The sequence below is a fragment of a genome (genome assembly GCF_019968985.1).
Source record: "MAG: Porospora cf. gigantea B chromosome Unknown PgB_NODE_17_length_75588_cov_121.691, whole genome shotgun sequence".
In the NCBI taxonomy this organism is placed as follows: Eukaryota; Apicomplexa; class Conoidasida; order Eugregarinorida; family Porosporidae; genus Porospora; species Porospora cf. gigantea B.
The window spans coordinates 38,643-57,555 of NW_027178745.1; the positions used below are offsets into that span (position 1 = coordinate 38,643).

At 54.5% G+C, this 18,913-nt stretch overlaps 4 protein-coding genes across 8 annotated transcripts; 3 read left to right on the top strand and 1 right to left on the bottom strand.

The window, feature by feature from the left end:
* Positions 1-64: 64 nt before the first annotated feature.
* On the top strand, positions 65-2,413 carry KVP17_002850 (uncharacterized protein; the record flags this gene model as incomplete). Its single annotated transcript, XM_068519532.1, has 1 exon — positions 65-2,413. One exon carries the CDS (start codon positions 65-67, stop codon positions 2,411-2,413), a length of 2,349 nt encoding a protein of 782 aa, XP_068377700.1.
* A 106-nt stretch (positions 2,414-2,519) lies between these two features.
* On the top strand, positions 2,520-5,679 carry KVP17_002855 (uncharacterized protein; the record flags this gene model as incomplete). 3 transcript variants are annotated; one of them, XM_068519544.1, is made up of 2 exons in its annotated part: positions 2,520-2,801; positions 2,830-5,679. In XM_068519544.1, 2 exons carry the CDS (start codon positions 2,520-2,522, stop codon positions 5,677-5,679), a joined length of 3,132 nt encoding a protein of 1,043 aa, XP_068377712.1. The 3 variants fall into 3 exon arrangements, with proteins under 3 accessions (XP_068377712.1, XP_068377711.1, XP_068377710.1); XM_068519543.1 differs by having other exon boundaries at positions 2,520-2,879; XM_068519542.1 differs by lacking the exon at positions 2,520-2,801 and having other exon boundaries at positions 2,884-5,679.
* On the bottom strand, positions 5,680-6,954 carry KVP17_002842 (uncharacterized protein; the record flags this gene model as incomplete). The annotated part of the gene is made up of 1 exon (XM_068519517.1): positions 5,680-6,954. The coding sequence occupies one exon, from the start codon at positions 6,952-6,954 to the stop codon at positions 5,680-5,682; it is 1,275 nt and encodes a 424-aa protein (XP_068377686.1).
* Positions 6,955-6,980: 26 nt separating this feature from the next.
* On the top strand, positions 6,981-18,901 carry KVP17_002834 (uncharacterized protein; the record flags this gene model as incomplete). 3 transcript variants are annotated; one of them, XM_068519500.1, is made up of 3 exons in its annotated part: positions 6,981-7,136; positions 7,177-18,351; positions 18,380-18,901. In XM_068519500.1, the coding sequence occupies 3 exons, from the start codon at positions 6,981-6,983 to the stop codon at positions 18,899-18,901; spliced, it is 11,853 nt and encodes a 3,950-aa protein (XP_068377670.1). The 3 variants fall into 3 exon arrangements, with proteins under 3 accessions (XP_068377670.1, XP_068377671.1, XP_068377672.1); XM_068519501.1 differs by lacking the exon at positions 18,380-18,901 and having other exon boundaries at positions 7,177-18,363; XM_068519502.1 differs by lacking the exons at positions 6,981-7,136; positions 7,177-18,351 and having other exon boundaries at positions 18,422-18,901.
* Between the last annotated feature and the right edge of the window lie 12 nt (positions 18,902-18,913).

The window sequence follows — 18,913 nt, forward strand, 5'->3', positions numbered from 1 at the left end:
ATCTTTATGCAAACATGCACCTTGTTGCGTATCTTTCTGGATAATCCGCAATTCTCGAGGCTAGATGGAGGCGGCTCCCAAAGTGACCCTCAACATCTCAGGCCTCAAGAAACGCCTGGCCGATGAGGAGGCCATGAAGCGCTGTGTCGCTGCCCCCGAGGCAAAGCGCCCATGTTTGGATCAACCCAAAACGAACTTCGCTCGGCCAGGAAAGGGAACCACTGACGCTTTGCCACTAGCAGCAGACACGGCCTATCAAGAGCATGGTCATCTGAAGAACTTCAGCGGTTTGGTCTTCCACGAGGACAGCAGAAGCAGACCTTTGATCGTATGCCCCACGGGTTACATTGTGCTGGAGACTTTTCATCCAACGTCCCCTAAGGTGTCCGATTTCATGGTCACCATCGCAGAACCACTGAGTCGCCCCACTAGCGTCCACGAGTTCCAGGTGACGGTGTTTAGTCTCTACGCGGCTATATCGGTGGGTGTCGACATCGAATCCATTCTGTCGGGTCTTCGGAAGTTCTCCAAAAATGAGCTGCCGGACTCCTTTTGCCATATGATGACGCAAGCATCTATATGCTTTGGCCGTGTGAAACTGGTGCTTCGAGATACAAAGTATTACATTGAAGGACCATCTCGAGAGGATCTGGAGAGTATGCTGAGGTCTCCGACAGTATCGGAGGCTAGGATTAGGAATACTCTGGCTATTAGGTCAGTCGTGGATCCCACGAAGGTGAAGGATGACTTTCAAAGTACCGACGCACCCACGCTGGACCCCAATGCTTTGGGATTCCAGCTGACGAAGGAGGGTGAGGACACGGCGACTGAGATCCCTGAAGAGTCTACTGGTTCGAAGGTGTTCTCTTTCGAGGTCAGAGAAGACCGAATTCAGCAGGTTATGGAAGCGGCGCTGAACGACGTCAACCGGCCGTTGGTTTCGGAGTACGACTTCCGCAAGGATACCCGTAACGCCAACCTGAGCATTTCACTGAAGTCCACAACAAAAGTACGGTACTACCAGGAGAGAGCACTGCGAAAAATGTTTGGGAATGGTAGAGCGCGCTCTGGCATCATTGTTCTGCCTTGTGGTGCCGGCAAGACACTTACCGGCATCACTGCCGCCACAACCATCCGCAAGAGCGTGATGTGCCTCACGTCCAGCAGCGTGGCAGTGGACCAATGGCGCAGATCCTTTCTGGACTTCACTACTGTTGATACTAGTCGTGTTGTGGCTCTCACGGCCGGCAGCAAGGTGCTGTTGCCTGACGATGGCGCTGCAATTGTGTGCTCAACATACACGATGCTCGCGTTCAGCGGAAAAAGATCTGAGATGGCGGAACGAATAATACAGCAGATTCGCGATCGCGAGTGGGGGCTACTCGTATTCGACGAGGTACAATTCGCCCCGGCTCCAGCTTTCCGCCGGATCAATGACATCGTCAAGAGTCACTGCAGACTTGGTTTAACCGCTACCCTTGTGCGTGAGGACGAACTCATCCACGACCTCCAATGGTTGATTGGCCCCAAGCTGTATGAAGCCAACTGGTTGGAGTTGCAGAATCTCGGGTACCTTGCTAGAGTGCAATGTTCAGAAGTTTGGTGTCCTATGACAGCAGAATTCTATCGGGCCTATCTGACTGCCCCACATGCTAAACAAAGAAAGCTGTGGGTATTGAATCCCAACAAGCTGATGGTGTGTGAATTTCTCGTCCGATTCCACGAGGAGAGAGGCGACAAGGTCATCGTCTTCAGCGATAACCTTTTCGCACTGAAGGAAGTCGCATTCACTCTGAAACGGCCGTACATTAGTGGCGAGGTGACCATGCAGGAACGAATGCTGATCATCCATAAATTCAAAACATCATCGAAGTTCAACTGCGTATTCCTGTCGAAAGTGGGAGACAACGCCATCGATATCCCGTGTGCGAACGTCGTCATTCAAATCTCCTTCAACTTCGCATCGAGAAGGCAGGAAGCACAGCGCCTCGGGCGAATTCTCCGGCCCAAACCTCACTCGAACCCCAACGAGGAGTTCAACGCCTTTTTCTACTCGCTGGTGTCGAAGGACACTCAGGAGATGGCCTACGCCGACAAGAGGCAGCAATTTATTATCGATCAGGGCTACTCGTATAAAGTGCTGCCGATGAGCATCTTTCCTCTCAGCCAGGAGCGTCTGATTTACGCCTCGTCCCAGCGCCAGAAGGACTCCCTAGACCACATTCTGCGGTCATCAGATGCGCAAGCCGACTTGGAGGAGGACGACGTGGTGTTAGCCGACACCAATGTGGAGGTACCAGACGAGGCGCCTGACGCGTCTCTGGCGTCGCTGTCGGGATCTAAGCGTGCGAGAGGGCGAGCGGCGCCTCGGACAGATAGAACCACGCTTATCAGACAGTTGCGTGCGCAATGACAACTCGAAACATGCAGATGTGATGTATCTCTAAAGGCGTAATTTCTGCTGATGTTGCCAACGTCTGCATGACCTCTTAATAACACAAATTGCACGCTAAAGACGTATGAGCCATCCAGTGAGGAACGAGGCCGAATTCCGCCAGTACCAACACCTTCTCCTAGACATGGGTCGCCCAGAGCTCGCCCCAGAGACCCAGCTGTGCGTTTTCCTGACGGATCTCGAGTGCAACATGGCATCCGCGCCTGCAGTTGTCAAAGCCAGACAAGTTGGGTTGGACTCTGTACCGCGAGTGACGCTGTTCGGCGTTACAGACGCCGGGATGTCTGTAGCGCTTCATGTTTGGGGGTTTGAGCCGTATTTCTATGTGGCCGTCGATGAGGCTAACGTGAGCGCTGGGGCGAAGGCTGATACAGGAAGATGCAGAGGCCTTAGGCCGCTGTTTGAACGATTTGCTGAAGGCTAATAGCATGTACTCTCATGTGTGTAGACGGATTCTAACCGTTGAAGTCGTACAGAAGCAAAGTCTTCGAGGATTTTCCGTTACTGGTGGGCTGAAGCCCTACTACAGGGTTAAAGTGGCCGACCCCAGGATGATTAGCGGTTGTCGGACAGCCATTGAGAAGGGGCAAATCAGGGGGACCTTCGGTAACGTTGGGTTCGTAACTTTTGAAAGTGGTGTTCCAGCCACCTTACGTTTCCTGATCGACAAAGACATGGACGGCTGTAGTTGGTTTCGGATTCACGAGAAGCACTGGATAGTGAGATCTTCGGACCCAAGGAGTAACAACCCTAAACTCTCGAGATGTTCGTTTGAGGCGGATATTCTCATGGAGCATTTGGAAGCTGTTCCACCTGAAGGCGAATGGCAGCGAATTCCGGCTGGCCTCCGAATCTTGAGCTTTGATATTGAGTGCGTCGCCATGAAGGGAAAGGGGTTTCCACAGCCCGAAAACGACCCCGTCATCACCATCGCTAGCGTTGTGAAGGAAATGGGGCGGTCGGAGCCAATAGCTCAAGTAATCCTAAGCTTGAGGGAGACCTCCACCGTCCCGGGTGCCACGCTGGCTTGGTTCAATGACGAAAGACTGCTTGTGGAGGCATGGGCAGAGCTGATCCGCTCCACCGATCCAGACATCATTACCGGGTGGAACTGCTTCAACTTCGATCTGAACTACTTGATGGTAAGGGCGTCGAAACTAAAGGCTTCGAAATTTTCGTTCCTCGGCCGTTTCGCCGACGTTCAGAGTCGTATTACGAAATCCGTGCTGAGCACCAGAGCCTACGGTACCCACGAAAACAAGGACATAAGCATGACAGGACGCGTATCCCTTGACATGCTGGACGTTACTCGCCGCGAGCATAAGCTGAAGGCCTACACCTTGAATTTCGTGTCCGGCAACTTCCTCAACGAGCAGAAGGAAGACGTCCACTACTCAATGATAGGTGACCTGTTTGACAGCAGCCGCCCCGACGATCGTAGACGCCTGGCTAGCTACTGCTTGAAGGATGCCGTGTTGCCCATCCGGCTGATGGACAAACTCCTTGTAGTGTACAACATGGTTGAGATGGCTCGCGTTACAGGTACCCCGATGACATTTCTCCTGACTCGCGGTCAGCAGATAAAAGTGACATCCCAAATTCTGAGATGCGGCAAGGAGGAGCACTATATCATGCCCAGCGAGCGGTCAGGTGGCGACACTGCCAAGTACGAGGGCGCGACGGTGCTAGAACCTGAAAAGGGCTACTACCAGCGACCCATCACAACGCTGGACTTTGCCTCCTTGTACCCCTCGATCATGATGGCCCACAACTTGTGCTACACCACCTTGCTTCGCGCTGAGGATCGCGGCAACCTAAGAGAGGAGGACTACACGCAGACACCTGTTGGGGCTTACTTTGTCAAGAGCCACGTGAAGCAGGGGCTTCTTCCTAGGATTGTTACGGACCTCATCAGCGCTAGATCCAGAGCAAAGAAGCAGATGGCAGTCAGCAAGGATCCTATGACCTGCATGGTACTCAATGGGCGACAGCTCGCGCTGAAAATATCAGCAAACTCCGTATACGGATACACCGGTGCCACTGCCGGCGGCCAGATGCCATGTCTAGAGATCTCGACGTCTATAACCGGTTTCGGTCGCCAGATGATCGACTTCACTCGGGAGCAGGTGGAATCGCAATTCACGTTGGCTAATGGCTATCCCTCTGATGCTCACGTAATATATGGCGACACCGATTCGGTTATGATCGACTTCAAGATTGACGACCTGAAGAAGTGTATGGAGCTCGGTGTGGAGGCAGCGGATTTCGTTTCACAGCAGTTTGTGAAGCCCATCAAGCTTGAATTCGAGAAGTGCTTTTTCCCGTATCTTCTCATGAACAAGAAGCGCTACGCTGGGCTTCTGTGGACGAATCCCGACAAGTACGACAAGATGGATTGCAAAGGAATCGAGACCGTTCGTCGCGATTTCTGCCGTATGGTGCAGACGACTGTGGATGAGGCGCTCAAACTGTTGCTGATTGAAGGCAGCAAAGAAAAGGCTGTGGCAAAAGTGAAGCAGGTGGTGTCGGACTTACTCCAGTCGAAAATTGACATGGCGGACCTGGTTCTCTGCAAGAGCATTGGCAAAGATGAGTACGCTGGGAAACTGGCCCACGTAGAGCTGCAGAAGAAGCTGAAGATCCGAGACCCTTCTACCGCGCCCAACGTCGGGGACCGAATTGATTATGTGATCACTGCTGGAGCTAAGAACCAGCCCCAGTACGATCGCGCTGAGGATCCTCTTTTCGTCCTCGAGAACAACTTGGCGATAGACACTGCCTACTATCTGGACAGTATGAAGAATCCTGTTATGCGCATTTTCGAAGCGGTGTTGCCAGATCCGGAGTCGCTATTCAGTGGAGAACACACTCGAGACATCAAAGTCAACACTTCCACCAAGTGGGCTTCAAGGTTCGGCTCGGTAAAGAAGCTCTGCCTGGGATGCAGGGTGGCAATGCCTTCAGGGGTTGAGGTCATGTGTGCGCAGTGCCGAAAAGGTGACACGGAGACAGAGGTGGTTCTGGACAAAATACGCACCTATCGTGAGAAAGAAAATGCCTTTCATGCGTTGTGGACCGAGTGCCAACGATGTCAAGGGTCTGTCTTCAACGACATCATCTGCACTTCTCGCGACTGTCCCATCTTCTACAGAAGGGTGAAGGCGAGGAGGGAGCTTGCTGAGGGTGGCGCACAGATCCAGTCGATCGAAGATGCGGGCTGGTGATCAGGTGAATGGCATCCACCAAACGAAATAGAAGTGGCCGACTATGTACAGGAAAGCGGCACAAAACAGAAGAAGCCTTCCATATCTAGGCCTTGACATCGCGAACTCCGCCAACGCCAAGTAGACCAGTGGCTGAGATGACAGCGCACGGCTTACGATTTCGACGTTAAACTTCATTAGAAGAATCAATGTGAAAAGCGCCGTAGACAGCAAGTGTCCAGTATCAACGGAGACCCACTGCTTCCTCGTCGACATATACAGGCGCAACGCTAGGCCGACGGAGATGTAGATGGGGGCTGCCGCCAGAAAGCGATCTGCCTTGCTGAACTTCCAATAGGAGAGGAACCCCACATTCCAGTACTCCGACTGAATGTAGTCGTAGATGCTGGGCCAGCGGGAGTTGCAGAAGTCTCGAAAGGCAGGTGCTGGAGAGGGAGGTGGTTTGACGACGACGTCCACGAACGTGCTGAATCCTCGTAGCAGGTCAAGTGGGAGGGACTGCAGTCGCAGGCCTGGCCCTCCCTTGCAGAACTGCTCGTACCCTGTACCCAAAAGAGAAATGTAGGGCATGACAACCGCCGTTGCCTGAGCGGCAGCCGATGCCCAGTGCACGATGAAATCACTGACAGACCCCTTTTTGCAGAGTATGGGCGATGAAAATAGCGTCCAAAAGAAGAGTGGAAACAGAAGGAGAAGACCGTTGCTCCTGGTAACCGTGGCCAACATCCCAAGGGTGGCTGCTATCCACGGCGAGTCACCATCCAAGCAGCAAGCCGCCCCAAAGCAGAGACAGTCGAACAGGTTGTGGTTGTAGAGAGCGGATTGGAAGATAGAGTTAGGTCCGAAGCAGTAGAACAGGCAGGCCACAGTGGCGATTCTCTCTGAGGTGCGCCGACGTATCCATTGAAACAGCAGTTGGCACGCGAGGAACTGAAGCGCAACGTTAAGCAGCAGTCCCGTCTCTAAGAGAGGCAGTGAGGGCGGCTGAACCACACGCATAAGCCACGGATATCCTGGGAAGAATGCTGTTGTGTGGAGTTCTTGGTAGGCACCCTCGGAGGCAAGGTGCAGAAAATACTCGCCGTCCCAGTTGGCAAGTGGGAGGAACCAGCGGGAGTGGTAGAGACTGTGGTCGTAGAGATGCGATGAGTCGACCAAAGGGTCTTGGTCTGTCCCGTTGATGAAGAGGGCCACCGTAATTAGGGCAAGACTGGCACACCGGGACAAGATAGACAACGAAGCTGGGGCCCGCTGAAGAGCCAAAGCGACAGTCATCCTCAGTATTTTCGAATTTTCATCTGATGCCTATAGAAGCTCCTCGAGTAGACCAGCAACGGCTGGGTCTGCCAAACCTTACGAAAGTCGAAAGACAGATCGTACAGTTGCTGTCCGAATGTGACGGCAAGGACCTTATGAGACATTTGCGAGGATTCAAACTATGGACGTGGGATATCGGGGTAGGTTAGCTCAAGCCATTCCCGTCTCATCTGTTTTCAGTTCCAAACGCACCTCTACTTTTGGGCCCCGCTGCTGAATAGATTCGATGGAATCCTAAATTGCTACGCCAGCAAGAAGGGGCTTCTGGTGGACTTAGACGCTCCCATAGAGCAAATCCCTGACGAATACCGAATTCCACCTTCACCTGTGGCACCCAGGTTAGAATGCGTGCTCTGCCAAGCTGGTTGCGAGTGCGAGGACGATGACATCTTGGTGGTGCTACGGGTACTGAGTCTAATATTAGAAAACGTACTGGGGCAGTCAGGAGTTCAATGGATTCATCCTGTGATGTGCATTCTCTCATCGGAGAATATGCTGCTGGTATATGAGGCTCTCCGAGTCTTAAGCTTCACAGCTTTGTCGTTTGGACGACCATCAGACCTGATGGAAACTAAGATGTATCAGGAGATGCAGATGAGACTTCATGCGTTGAGTCAACCTCCATTGGGCTGCATGACCAGCTCTGAGGACGGCCACCTCGAAGGATCTACCTTCAGTTTCTACTCGGCTCCCGCCGGAGCCGATCTGTTAAGGCAAGTGCCCAGCCACCTACGGCGTTTGGAATTCGTCTTCAACTCCTCTTCGGGATCGCTACCAGTGTTGGAGATTCCTTTCTCAGAGCTTATGTGTGGAACCGTTCCCTCCGACGCTGCTTTCACCACACCAGAGGATCATCACCGCATTCTGAAGAAAACACGCGAGGTGGTCTCACGGTATAACCTTCCTGAATGCGTGCAGCTCGAGATTCAACAAGCCGTGACGACGCTGACCATACGTTCGAGTCGTAAACTCCGGCGCCTGATAAGTGATGTCCGATTGATGGCCATCTACATGATGATCCTCAGCAACACGGAGCAGATGAACTCGTTCCTCACGTCGAGTTACCCCTCAATACCAGAAGAAGCCATATTCTTTCTCGGACGACATGACCAGTTGGCAATCAGCACGCTGCGGATCATTCTTGACATTTGGACTTCTTTTGCAGTTGAACGACTTCAACCTCAGCTGACAATACAAAGTCTCGGCGTGAACGAACCTAACGGCCTGATCTCCAGCATCATCTTTTTCTACCTGCAGATTCCAGACACGACTAACCTTGTAAACCAGGAAGATTGGCAGACTGAGGGTCCCGACTATTGTCGCCACATTAGTGTATGTGACAAGATCTTACCTATCATCAGGGAGCAAATCTCCACTCCCCTTGCACCAGTAAGTCGAAGGGACGGCCTGGATCACTTCCCTCTGCCTGAGGACGACTTGGACGTGGACGCCTACTTCGATCGGTGTCGAGGACCCGCACCTTGCGAGTTGACACGGCTGCATGGTGACTTGCTCGACCGACTAGCACATCTGTTCTATGCGGTGCACGCACACCTGGCCAACATGGGAACATCATTCCTAATGCGCAACCGGCACATCGTCAGCTCCTTTGTTCAACTGTTGCGGGTGACCCATTTGGCCTACGTCAAAGCAGTGCTTGGGGCAATGAGGTCGCTGCAGGGGTCCAGTCCTATAGTGGTCTCCTGTGGTCTTCGTGACGTTCTAGCCGCCAGAGAGAGCTTTGAACTGTACCGTATGAGCCGAAGCCGTCGACCTGAAACGTTAACCGCTGATGAGATTCGCGACGTTAGCGCACTGCTGTGTCCTGGAGCCCCGCAGCCCGTGGGGATGTCCAAGGAGACCTATGAACGTGCGTGTGAATTTTGGCTGAGGCAAGAAGAGCACGAGGCTGCATTCAGCATCGTAGTGATATCTATGGACACACCTATTCTCTCAAGACATCCGGCCACCGTGAGATTCCAATCTTGTCACGGGTACCACGGTGAGCTGATGAAGCGCGTATTCCGAGACCCGGCGAAGTTCGGCTTGACGGTCTATGGCAACAACATCAACCTTTTAACTGACTTGTGCTCCGAGGACCCCACCGTAGTCACGACTCTGGCGGACCTTGGGATTCTGCCTGCCCTCGTGGACCATGCTGAGGTGCAGAACATGCTTTGCGACGAGGTCTTCCCCCAGGTTGCGCCTTGTGTGCAGTCGCTCTACGTATACCAGGGCGCATTTGAGTACCTCGCCGGCACGGATCACAAACTGTTCCGGATTCTGATTGAAGGGTGTACCCATGTGGAGTGCATGAGGCTAGAGCGGATGACCGAATTGGCCATGCACATTGGCCAGAGCGCGGACAGCATCGTTAGGCAGCTTCCAGCGATGCAGCCCATCTTCCAGCAGTGCCTGAATGCCCAACTGACGCGGTTCAAGGATCTCGTGCAGACCGTTCCGTCTTGGCAACCCAAGGGACTCCAGACAACCTTCGACGAGGTTGAGTCCTTGCTGAGCTGGAATACCAACCCGCGGCTCGCCACCGTCGGGTCCTTCCAGCTGGTGATGGACCCTCCACACCTATACATTGTTGACCGCTTCGCCCACTTCTGCCGCATGCTTTCAACATGCTCGTCGGACTTAACAGTGGGCGCCTACAGCGTGATGGTGCTACAGGTGCTTGGGGCGCTGCCGATGGACAACGGGGCCTACGCCACAGCCTTCCCGCCGTGTGTTTGTCACTCTTTGAATGGACATCCTGCTGGGCAGTTGGTGAAGAAATTTCTGGTGAAGCAGGCAGCCACCTCGAATTCCTCCGTGATGGTGCCATTCTTTGCCCATATGCAATTCGCTCTGAAACGCTGCATGGAGCTGCTATTGGAAATTGACATGTTCCCCACTGAGATGCAATACGCTTGGTTGCCTTCGAAATTCGACGCCAATACAAAACTGACCAAGGAGGCCTACGATACACTGGTTAAGCTCCGAACTGAGCTTGTAGGTCACTACAGCTCTCTAGACACATGCTTCTTCGTCGTGCTGGCCTTCAAGGACTTCCATGGGTCTTCCAAACTCCGGATGATGGACACATTGAGGGAACCACTCAAGCTCCTGGTCGAATTACTCCCTGCAATCTTGTTCCGTCTCTCAGGCCAAGCCCACAATTGTCGAACCGACCAGCCGAGCCTCCTAGCAGCTGCCACGAAGGCCTCTTGTCACGACCCCCCTGCTATGAGAGCCAGAAAGTGGTCGTCTCATCTGGAATCCTACGCAAATCCCCACGACTCTGTCGCCGGCCCCCACAACGCCCTCTCTCACAAGTCCTACTACTGGTCTACATTGGCGGAGTGGTGCTTCTCATGGCCGAATCTGTCGCTGGAGGCCACATTAAAGTTTGCTGTACCAGGCAAGGCTCACTATCTGCATCAATCTGATGAGATGTCCGACCTGTCGTCTTTCGAACAACCAACGGTTGGAACGTCTGGAACTGTAGTTAAGGAAACGATGAGAATCGTCTGCTCTACGATCCGGACATTCATCTCCCGAGCCACTTGGACAACCATGGGCGTACACGGCGAGATAGAGCGATCCTGGCCAGCTTTCTTCAGTAATGCACTCACGATCGCTCGTGTTTGTGCTTCGTCGCTTAAACGAATCCCTGTTGTACCTGGACCCTATGACGCCTTCAAGGCGGCACCTTCGGATATCAGTCCGTTGCAGATGGCACGGTACGTGACTGACTCTATGGATATCCTCTATCGTGTCGTCGTCGACGAGAGAAACAAGCTCATGCTACCATTTGGTGCTTTTGTCGGCGCTGGCGGCGCCCGCCATCTCCAGTCCGCTGTGAACTACTGTTTACAAGTCCATATAGCAATGTGTATCGCTGCGGTTAGGTACGAGGCTACCGCTGCGACAGCCTCGCAGCAGCCTTCGTGGGTCCGATCCTCTACTGAGAGGCGTCCCTTCCTCGACGCTGCTGTGCCGCTGTTGAGTGACGGCTGTCCTGTAAAGAAGCAGGAGCCCCGATACAAGGAAGTTGTGGGTCCCCAACCTGAGCAGTACCTAACGGTAGAGGACCTAATTGATGGGGCTTGCGTGGATTGCTCTGAGGAATGGCGTGAATCCCTGACGGAAATGGTGCAATGGGCCGTTACGGTACCGGTCTGCGAGGTTCCAGGCGCCTACGACATCGCTAGCAAGTCTCTCCGCGGCTCGCTTTTTTTCCTCGAGCAGATCACCAATTTCCACAAGACGGTTCTGTTACCGCAAGCAGTGGAACTCGCTGCTGTCTTTCCCCCTGCGGAGGAAGTGAAGGCCGCCATCGTGGATGTCGTCTCCGTCCTGTGCACTGACCTGTCGAAGTACTTCTTGGTGTGGCCTCCACCCCTACAGCCTAAACCGTCTGTGGCGACAATCGCAAAGAACGTTATTATCCAACGCATTCCACATATGTTCCTGGCCTGCCTCCTCCGTGTCGGCCACAACGCTGTTCTCTTGTCAAGCAACTCCTACAGTGTGGAGGCGGTTGCACTCCCAGCCAACGATACGTTCACCGAAGATGTGAATCTCCTTCTCAGTCTCCCCGGAGCCGTCAATGACTCCGGGTTGTGCTTCGACACACAGAAGGTGCAACAGAGCATCGCGTTCCTCAGCGAGCGCCTTTTGAGTCTATACTATGACAGCATGTTCCTTCACCCGTGCCACATTGAGGTCATCCACAACGGATTGACGGAGGCCACGGAGGGGATGACGCCGGCGGAGCAAGATGCTGCTCGCCTCGTCAAGGTATTGAAGACGCTGGCCACGACAGTCGCCAAGATGGAGAAGTCAATCTTGGTGCTTCCACCTCCAGTGGCTCGCGCTGGTCGGCCGTATACGGAGTGGTTAACATCGGAGATTCAGGAGGTGTGCCGTCATTTCCGCCTGCCGGGGGTTGGTCATGTGGAAGAGGTTTATGTGGGTCCCTCCGTTCACCCGGTGTTCTCGGATGACATGTTCCTTCAAACGGACCAACCGTGTTTGGCATCCAACTGCCCCACTAAGGCTTTGCAGGTTCCTCACTCGCTTTTCGACCTTCAAAGCGTATACCAAGCAAACGCCGTCCACCGCACTCTTCACGGCGTTATACAGAGTCTTCTCATCGCCAAAAGACAGGAGAATGACGTGAGCTGGAGCGCCGTCGCGCGCTTACTCTGTGATATCCTTCACGTCTTCACCACAGCACACAAGACGACGGATGCGGAGGTAGGACTGCAGCGCAAGGGCTACGTCCACCTCGGGCGTGTGGTGCCGACACCAGAGACGCCAGCGGGTTACTTCACAGTACCGGCAGGCTTGGTTGTACCGCTGCAAGCGCTACTACCCTCGCTTCCCTTCCACTACCTGATGGAGAACGTCAGCATGGTCAAGAAGGTACAGTCAGTGCTGTCCCAGGGCACTGAGGATAGCAACTGGTCCAGATCCCCGACGGTTTACGAATCTGTACCACCTGGCGGTCTTCGCGTGGCCTCGACACCTCCTTCGTGGCTGACGCTTTTGTGGTTGGCCCTGTGCCAGTCAATGGCCTACCTCGAGACCTCTGATTTGATTGAGAGCCTAACGTCTGAGGATCCATTAAAGGGGCCCAAGTCCCCCTGGAAGTCAAAGCTGGTGGAGAGTGCTCTGGACACTATACATCATTTCCCAGGCAGTGACTCTGCTTGTATCACCGCTGCCATGGTGACTGTGGTGCCACTGCTGACCTCCACCCAGCTGGCTCTCCAGTTTCTGCGGTATCAACCAGCGGGGCTGTCCTCGTCCTTCGGAGGGGGGGTTGGTCTGCTGCTGCGACTACCGAGGACCGCTTCCTGCGACTTCACGCAACTGATAGACTTTGTCCACGATTACTTCGCGTCGAATGTTGCCCAGTCGTGTCAACTAACAGAATCCACAGTGGTGTACAAGCTCGGGGGCACCTCCAAAGACTGCGCGCTGACGAGAGCCTTACCCGCGCTACCGGATGAGGCAGATTCCAGCAGGTCGTCGCTGCAGTTGTCGCAGGCCCTCAAACTGGAAAACGTCCTAGAACTCCTTTCTGACAACGGCATCCGCCTGGGACCGTACCAGGTGGACGTGCTTCAAGTTGCACTCAACATCGACACCAGCGACATGACTGCAAAGTTGGCCCCTCTCGAAGAGCGGAAGCGGCGGTTGACAGAGACCCCAGCAGGCAAGCGTATTCGAAAGCAGATGGACAAATCAAGCCGTATTAACCTGGCCATTTGGTCAGTGCTCACTACTCTATGCGACTACACCGGCCTCTACCTGAACCTCCAAGCGGCGCTTAGGCTCTCGCCACCTCCGCTGTCGATTCATCCGGATGCCGTCTTCTACTCGTGCGCCTGTCAGTGGCTGCCTTCGAAGTCCAAGCTCTGTCTGCAGTTTCCCTTCTCATTGGACGCTGAGGCTCTTTTTCGTCGGATGCGAAGGCTGGTCCAAAACCATCCAAAGCTCAGCGCTTTCTTCACGAAGTCGCCAGCCATCAACAATGACGCTTTGAAGGACGCAGGCGGCCTCCTAGGCACCGTGGAAGCGGCCCTGGAGGAGTCGTCGGACTCGGGCATGCCTTGTGTCGTCCGCTCCAGCAACGCCCGCGTCCCGTCTGACGATGCCGAGGCCCGTAGCCTCCCGAGTCCTCTCGTTCGGTGCCTACGACGCGCTCTCACGGTAGTGATCAACGCCAACAACCCTGAGCTTTGTGACCGACTGCTATTCACAGGCGAGGATCCGTGCGCACCGCTTCTGGCCAACCCCGTCCTATCAGACGTGCTGGGGGAAGCGCCCATCCCTGCAGGAAGCAAGGCGGCGGATCCACACAGACCTGCCGTGAAGACCATCATCGCTGTTTCCAACGTATTGGCTGAGATTGCGAGCCACAGCAGACCAACAGGCTTGCGAATGCTGCATGACCTCCTACCAGATCTCCAATCGCTGGCTGCCAGTCGCAACACAGCCGAGCCGTGGAGATACGTTACCAGCGTTTTCGCCTACTGTGCCATCCTCAACGGCTTGCTGAGTGTCATTCCCAGTGATACCTCAGACGAGCCGTCTGAAAGGATTCCGTACCCTCTGTGTGAGGCCTTAAGGCAATCCCTATCCAAAATCGTTATCTCTCTCGACGCATATCGCGAGGACAGTGCGGTATTGACAAACGGACTGATCAGGAGCCTCTCCAGCCTGTGCCAGCCTGAATGCTGCAAGCTGAGGGCGAAAGAAACCGCGTGCCAAGTTGAGGAGGCAGACATCCTTGCAGGTCTATCCGATCTCAACGAGAACGGGGACGTCACGAGCGTCCTGTCCGAGATGGAAAGCATGACTGTGGGAAGTGAGTCAGAAGACTTCGGAGACGACGAGGACGACGACGAGGACGTTGATGTATGGGAAGAGGACAGCGGAGACTCGGAAAACGGGGACGCGTTCTCAAGCTCCGACTCGGAGGATACCCCTATGCGGCCTCCTCCTCTCCCCCACGAAGCGAACGACGATGAGCTCCGCAGCCGGGACCCGTTCTCGATACTCCACCTGTTAATCGGCCGCGGTAATGTGCTGAACATGGTGGAACGTACGGAGCCAGAGGACGAGTTCGAGTCTGAAATGATTGTTGAACCCCAGATTCGCGATTCTGACGATGAGAGCGAACTGCAATCCGACACACATCTTGAGGGTCTTTCTGCCACGGTCGACTGGGCGAACCCCGTTGTGAGCTTCTCCAATGGAGTCGAATCTGGCAGCGAGGAGGAGGGGGAACCGGAGGCAGGTGAACAGGTGGCGGGTGATTCGGACTTCGAGATGCCCGCAGTGGATGATGCTGGCGAGGCAACATGGGTGCATCTGCAGGCAGCAGCCCGTGCAGAGGACGCGGCAAGCAACGACCTGTCCTTCGACTGCGAGGAGATCAGACCGCTAGCGTTCATGCTTGGCCTGAGTTGTCTACAACTACTGGAAATCAGTGGAGTGGATCCTACTGTAATGGCTGAACTTCCAGCTGACGTACGGAACGAGGCTTTCACTGTCAGTTTGAACGACATCAGCCTGGGCCGAATTCGGGAGATGCAATGCCTGAACCTCAGCAACCACGAGACGGCAGTCAACTTCGCTGCCGAAATGGAAGGCCAAGGGCGAGAATCTCTCGACGAGGCCACGCAGACAGAATTGGGAGCGGAAGAAGGTACGGAGAATACGGAGCAGGAAACCCTCCCCCACGTCGAATCTTCGCCCCCTGAGCAGCCTGAAACTCCTAGTGAGGCGGCACCAGATGCCGCTCAGGACGCCGTTGAAGGTGCCGAAGCTGAGATACCAGCATGGCTTGGCAGTCCCTTTCGCATTGAAGACATCCGCCGCGCCTTTTTTTACTCCGTTCCGGAGATCGTTAGACAAGAACTTCGCCGTGTGGATCCCGCAGATACCGGAGTCGACGTGATTGATGAGACCAACGCGACTTTCATTGCTAGCCTAGACCCAGTCACCCGGATAGAAGTGCTAGGGTCTGCGTCCTCCGCTTTTCTTCGTACCCTTCCACAAGAGATCCAAGACGAAGCAGCCAACATCCAAACCAACAACATTCATGAGCTTGATCGGGGTATCCGAGCGCCTCAGGTAGTGTTAAACTACGAGGATCACGCACCGCTGGTTGAGCTACTTGCACCGACAGCGCATCTGAGGCAGGCTGGAGGCGGACGTGAGTGCTTTTCAATGTTCGCGTCTCATTTCGTTTCAGTTCTCGATATGACTAGTCCTCGGCATCATAGGAGCTACCATCCTCCGCCAGAAAGGACGTTACATATGTTCCAACGCCTCCCCATGGGTCTTGAGATGGATCGCTTCTCGACGACTGCCATCAGGCACCGCCCTTTTCGGGACCAGCTGCTTGGAGAGCTGGCGCAGGAGACTGGAAATGCGCCGCTGCCGATCCCAGAGCACTGGCGACGCCAATCATCGGAGGCGCTAAACCCTCCACTCAGCACCGAAACGACTGTGGCGCTCTGCCGCTTCCTGCTCATCAGACGTCAGGTTTCTCGAAAGGAGATGCACCTGGTGCTCTCCTCCCTGGTCATGAGCCACCCCGCAGGTCGAAGTGCCGTGTTGCACCTCCTTCTGTTGGCTGCGGGCCGGAGGTCAGATACTTGCGCTAAGGTCGCATCGGTAGACTTTCCAAGTGAGTTCATCTTGACATCTCTTGATGACCCACGGTCTCACTCTGCGCTGTCGACGATCAACAGCAGCTCTCCTGTAGTCCGGAGAGGTATCGTGGCCACCATTAGTGTGTACCGAGCATTGGAGCACCTCAGGTCCCTTATACAGGTCTCCAGCGAGGCAAGCCGGTTTTTTTGTCAATCAAGTCCCGTGCCATTCGAGATGGAGAGCGAGCAGGATTCCGTCCACATCAATGAAATGAAGCGGAAGAAAAGCCGTATGGAAGAGCGAAGACCAAGAGCTCACATTAACCGACTCCTGGACTTGCTGACCTCGCCGCTGATCCTCTCATCACCCCATCACGTCCTGCAGCTCGTAGAATCCATCAAGTCGCTGGTGCTCTCGAAGGCTAACAAGGACGTGGCCTCCAGAGCGTTCAACGAGCCGAACGATGAAGACGCTGCGGAGGATGTAGAGGAGGATGAAGCGGCGGTAGAGGGTGCAGAGGAGCCCCCCAACTCCCACGACTCGAGTCGGGCGTCGAAGTCTCCCGATGAAAGTGGAAGTCAGATACCCCTCGAAGAGTCCATTCTCTGTGCGATTGAACCGTCCTCCGGTGTCCACATTGTTCAGTTTCTCACTGGCGTCAGCGAGGCGGGGCTCAGTGCTAGAAGCGTTGCTCTTCTTCACGGGTCCAGCGGAGGAACGCTGGTGAAGATTTTGGCTCGGATCGTAACTGAGATGCTCGGGCACCCGGCCCATCAGGAGTGGGTTCTGATGGAGCTTCGCCTGGCCGCCGTGCGACTAAGCGAAATGGCTCGACGTCTCTTGTTAAGCCTGAAAAACCCCAACGGAGCGATAGCCCGATCTCGGGAAATTGATCAGTACTCCCAGTTGTTCTCTCGGTTCGTGACGTCACTTGCCACAATCTGCAGCCCTCTGAAGCCGCCTGCTGAACCTCTGGCCGTGTATGTTTCCATTCTTGACCAGCCCATGCAAGAAATCTGGCTAGCGTTAGACGCGCTCTTCGAATCATTCGAAGGCGATCTGGAACCCACTGCGTCGGTGGGCGACTCCGGATCCGACGGCAGCTCAGCGAACAGCGAGGACATCAGGAGTCTGTCTGATGACTCTGATGCGCCTCCGGACCTGCCAACAGACGTTGGGTCCCCTCACCGCGGGGTCGACCCTGATGGGTGGCTTCGAAGGCCTTCAGTGGACAACGCAGTGTGCCTTCTTCAGGCCTTGAACGTGCTCAATGTACTGCTCGTGGGAAGTCAAGTCTGTCTGGCTGCTGACTCCGATTTGAAGGAGGTGACCCCTCTCGATCTGGTTGACAACAGGGATATGTTGGGCCCCAACAAGGGGATTGAGCTTTTCGAGAAGCGCCTCAAGGATGCTTCAGGTGAGAGCTCGACGAACCACATGAACGAACGGCACAGACGTATCGCCCAGTTTTGCATGAAACGCAAAGACATCATCAACTCCAAGATTAAATTCGGTTCTGTGCACAGTCCTAGCTGCGCGCTGTCGTTGCTGCGGATCGTGCCCTTGTGTGTGTCCTTTGACAACAAGGTGGCCTACTTCCGGTCCCGCGTCAAGCAGCTGAAGAGCCGGTCCACTGACACGCTACGATTGACCGTTAGAAGGGAGAGTGTCTTTACTGATAGTTACTACCAGGTGCATAACAATGCCGACTTGCTCCGAGGTCGACTGGTGGTGCATTTCCAAGGAGAGGAAGGCGTCGATGGTGGCGGCCTCACCAAAGAGTGGTACTCGATACTCTCCAAGGAAATCTTCAACCCTGACTACGCGCTGTTCACTCGACTGGGAGACAAGGCTGAGTTCAACAGTCCCAACCCGGCATCCGGAGTCAACGTGCAGGACATGGAATTCTTCCGTTTCGTGGGGAGGGTGATTGCTAAGTGCGCGTATGACGGGCATCACATGGACGCCTACTTCACGCGGTCAATCTACAAATCGATCGTTGGGCGAGACCTCAAGCAGGAGGACCTGGAGGCTGTGGAGCCAGACTTTTACCGTAACCTGCAGATGATTCGTGGCCATAAGCTGGCAGACATAGGCCTAGAGCTGTCATTCTCTGTCGAGCGCAACGACTTCGGCGACGTTAAGACTGAGGAGCTGATTCCTGGGGGTGCGAACATTCCCGTCACAGACGTGAGATATTGAGGAGAGTATTATACAGGCTACCAAGGAGGAGTACATCCGCCTCTTCTGCGAGTATAAAATGTTCAAGTCGATAGAGACTCAGATGCGAAACTTCCTGGAGGGCTTCTACGAAGTCGTCCCCAAACGTTTGATCTCTATGTTCACGGATAAGGAGCTCGAATTGTTGATAAGTGGATGTCCAGAGATCGACGTTGCTGACCTCCGTGACAACACGGAATACGTCAACTACGTGGCGACTCAACAATTGATCGTCTGGTTCTGGGAATGCCTCTCTGAGATGGACCAAAAGCACTTGGCTATGTTCGTTCAGTTTGTCACTGGCACCAGCAAGGTCCCTCTCGGCGGATTCGTCAACCTCATGGGGATGCGCGGGCCCCAAAAGCTGAACATCCACCGATGTCACGGAGAAGACCGACTGCCCACGGCACACACGTGCTTCAACCAGCTCGATCTGCCGGTGTACAGCTCGAAAGCTCAGCTGCAGAGGAAAATGATGCAGGCAATCACGGAGGGCAATGAAGGGTTCGGTTTTGTTTGAGTGAGGAACAGA